Source organism: Sorex araneus, chromosome 6 (assembly GCF_027595985.1).
Source record: "Sorex araneus isolate mSorAra2 chromosome 6, mSorAra2.pri, whole genome shotgun sequence".
Classification (NCBI taxonomy): Eukaryota; Metazoa; Chordata; class Mammalia; order Eulipotyphla; family Soricidae; genus Sorex; species Sorex araneus.
In genome coordinates this window covers 155212595-155216397 of record NC_073307.1, presented here as the reverse complement: position 1 = coordinate 155216397, position 3803 = coordinate 155212595, and the positions used below count along the sequence as shown (strand labels likewise).

Below are 3803 nucleotides of genomic sequence, written 5' to 3'. Positions count from 1 at the left end.
GTCCCGACGAGGGACGACGGGATGGACCCAGGGCAAGCAGTGAGTTATGTGCTACCCTGGCATCGAGATGGGTCTGGCCAAAGTGCCTAATGCTTAACTATAAGTTAAGAGCTTGGTCATGGACAAATGCTGTCATGATCCAAAATATAATCACTAGATTCGGACCCTGCTAGGGTTAGGAGTGATTAATCTGGCCTGAGCGGTATACTCTGAGTCTGCAAGATGTTCCCAGGAGAGCAGCCCTGCAAGCCTCAATGTATCTCTTACTGTGTCCATACAAAAATAACTAGTATTGAGATGTTGATGGAGTTTTTAGACTGAGGAAAGGAGAAAAACAGGTTAAGAGGTATTTTGCCCTCAGGAAGGGCTTTGGAATGCTCCTAGGTGGTGTTTCCTTTGAACCTGGCGGCCTTCAGGAAGGGCTTTCTTATGTTGATTTTGCTACCAGCCTATGTGTAGCCTAGAGGACAAGGTGGAGAGAGACAAGTAGGGGGAGAGACTAGTGGAGCAGGAGGAGAATCCAGAGAGCTGGGATGCAGGAATGAGGAGCTAGGAAGGAAGAGTGCTGGGGGAGACAGAGGAGAGATGAGGAATGGGGAGCTCAGAGAGACTGGAACAGGCACGTGGAGAGAATGGAATAAACGGCATCTGATAGATCAACTGGCGTGGCCCTCGTTTCTTCCTCCATCTGTCCCATGCCCTGAGCCGCTCCGGTTGGGCGAGTGGCCCGGGACCAACCCCCCAAACTTGGGGGGGTGGCGGGTGGGGGGGGGTTGCTGATGGGGAGAGCAGCCCTCTGCCAGATCTTTTTTATAGGCCCTTATTGTTACAGCCTCAGGCTTCTCTGCTCCTAGTCTAGGAAGAGAAGGTGGCAAGAACCCAACCACCTCCAGCTGTATGTATCTGCTGTATGGTGGATGGAGAGATCGACTTCTGTACCCTGCTTTCTTGCCTGTCGTTCTGGGATCATCTTGTAAGCCTCCACCTTTAGAAGTTATAGTCAAACATGAAGACTGGAACGATAGCACAGCGGGTAGGGCATTTGCCTTGCACGCAGCCGACCCAGGTTCGATTCCTCTGTCCCTCTCGGAGAGCCTGGCAAGCTACCGAGAGTATTCCGCCCACACAGCAGAGCCTGGCAAGCTCCCCGTGGCGTATTTGATATGCCAAAAACAGTAACAACAAGTCTCACAATGGAGACATTACTGGTGCCCGTTTGAGGCTTGAGCAAATCAATGAACAATGGGACAACAGTGCGACGGTCAAACATGAGTCTTGAGCTGGCAAGATAGTACAGTGAGAAGTGTGCTTATCTTACATGTTGGTCAACCCAGTTTCAGCCCCCAGCACCATTAACAGTCCCCTGAGCACTGTCAGAAATAGTCTCTGAGCACAGAGTCAGGAGAATGCCCTTAGCACAATTAGGCATGATACAAAAATAAAAAACAAATAATGTTTTTAAAGTAGTATCAAGGATCATTTTTCTCAACCTGTGTCTGAATTATACATGTGTAAAATAAATATTCCACTATGTATTTATATAAAGTGTCCATCGGATGCAAAATTTGTGTTAAATTCCCCTGAATGTTTCTAATGTTTACTTTCAATCTCTGTACTAATTGCTAAAAGTCTTAAAATTTTGAAAAATTTATAAAAGTAAAAGTTTGTTTCTGAAAAAAAGTAGTTTTTAATTTCATATTAACCATTTAAACTTTCTTCAATCACCAAATATCTACCCATAAATAAACTAATATTCTGGTTTCCAATCCCTGTACTCCTTCTCCAAGAGCAACTTCTGGTATCCTCCCCCTAGCTTGGATAGGAAGAAGGACACACACAAAGGTGTATTAAGAGAGTCAAGGAAAATGAGTTTCTCATCTTAGACTTAAATGAGAAAAGCAGATGATAGGAAGATCTTGAGATCAGTTTCTTCCTTTTTAAGTTACTCCTTCAGGATGAGCTACTATCTTTAGAACATGAGTGCACCACGCCTAGTGGCCTCAGTTGGGGACATCTCACTGTGCTTGAAATCTTCTCTGAAAAATCTAATTCAGAGAATGATATCAAGTTTAGGGATGAGAATGTTACTCCATGGTAAAGCACCTACCCTGCAAATACAAAGTTCGGGATTCAACTCCTGGCACTATCAAAAGTAAATAAATAAGATGGCTTTGCTCCAAATCACATAGAGCTTGAAACATGTTTATCGAGAAGGACCTATTATCCTGAGTCTTTCTTTTCTATCCAAGACATTCTCCTGCTTTATGCCCTTCTGACTTCATCCCTGTTGAGTCTTTTCCACTCTTCATTTCCTTTCAGCCCAAAGTGACCACTTCTATGAGCTGGTGATAGCTGCATGGTCACACATCGGGTTTATGGTGAAGGTCTAAAGAACGTCTGTTCTTTCCTTCGAGTAAGTAGAAAAATGCATCGAGAAAATCAAACCATCGTCTCTGAATTCCTCCTGCTGGGACTCTCCAGTCAAGCTGAACAGCAGACTCTCCTTTTTGTGCTTTTCCTGGGTATGTATCTGGTCACCGTCCTTGGGAATGGACTCATCATTCTGGCTATCAGCTTGGATTCGCACCTCCACACCCCTATGTATCTCTTCCTTGCCAACTTGTCCTTCGCCGATATTTCCTCCATCTCTACCTCAGTCCCCAAAATGTTGATGAATATTCAGACCCAGAGTCAATCCATCTCCTATGAAAGCTGCATCACCCAGATGTACTTCTCGATTGTGTTTGTGGTCATTGACAATTTCCTCTTGGGAGTTATGGCCTACGATCGGTTTGTGGCTATTTGCTACCCTCTCAACTACACGACCATCATGCAACCCAGACTCTGCATTTTGCTCACAGTCGTCCCCTGGGTCCTCAGTAACATGGTTGCCCTGACGCACACTCTTCTTCTCCTCCGCTTGCTCTTCTGTGACGGCAACGTCATCCCACACTTCTTCTGTGACCTGGCACCGCTGCTCAAACTGTCCTGCTCAGACACGGTGATCAATGAGCTCATGTTGTTTCTCGTGGGCACATCCGTCATCACCTTCCCCTTTGCTCTGATCTTTTTCTCTTACATCTGCATTGTCAGGGCTGTCCTGAGAATCTCATCCACGGACGGAAAGTGGAAAGCCTTCTCTACCTGTGGCTCTCACCTGACAGTTGTGTTGCTTTTCTATGGTACCATTGTAGGGGTTTACTTCTTCCCCTCATCCACCCACCCTGAGGATACAAACAAGATTGGTGCTGTGCTGTTCATGGTGGTGACGCCAATGATGAACCCCTTTATCTATAGCCTGAGGAACAAGGACATGAAAGGTACCCTGAGAAAATTCACTGGTAGGATCAGATCCCTCCCTCTGAGGCCCTGGATTTTTAAATTCCTCTGACCCACATAACCAGAGTTCATGCCATGGTTGTGATGATTTGACTCTTGATGAACTTTTAGCTTTCCATACCCCATTCCAGTCTCTGAGGGTTGGGGCTTTTCTGCATTGCTTTAGTATTGTAAACAAGATTGAAGTTGCAGAAACAACACGTATCTTGAGTCTAAGCTATGTTAGCATGCCAGCCATAAGAAATGTGACTGCATTTGTGTATATCTTCAACAACATCATGAACATGTAGCACCCCCGCCCATAGAGCTGTAGCATCTTTGAAGATTCTATTTCTTTAGTCAATTTAGATTTCTACAGGTCAGCTTAACTTAAAGTCTATTTTGCCAAGGTACTAGTCAGTGAGATGTTAAATACTTGTAAACACTAAGTCTGACATTCAAATAATTTGGAACAACTCTAAACT

General features: G+C 44.9%; 1 protein-coding gene across 1 annotated transcript; it reads left to right on the top strand.

Moving 5' to 3' along the window:
- Nucleotides 1-2392: 2392 nt before the first annotated feature.
- On the top strand, nt 2393-3391 carry LOC101547105 (olfactory receptor 1S1-like). The gene has a single exon (XM_004620459.3). It carries the CDS (start codon nt 2426-2428, stop codon nt 3389-3391), a length of 966 nt encoding a protein of 321 aa, XP_004620516.2. The 5' UTR covers nt 2393-2425.
- Nucleotides 3392-3803: the final 412 nt, after the last annotated feature.

What these genes read in the sequence shown, in the direction of transcription:
- LOC101547105 (XM_004620459.3), top strand. Translation starts at nt 2,426, where the DNA reads ATGCATCGAGAAAATCAAACCATCGTCTCTGAATTCCTCCTGCTGGGA.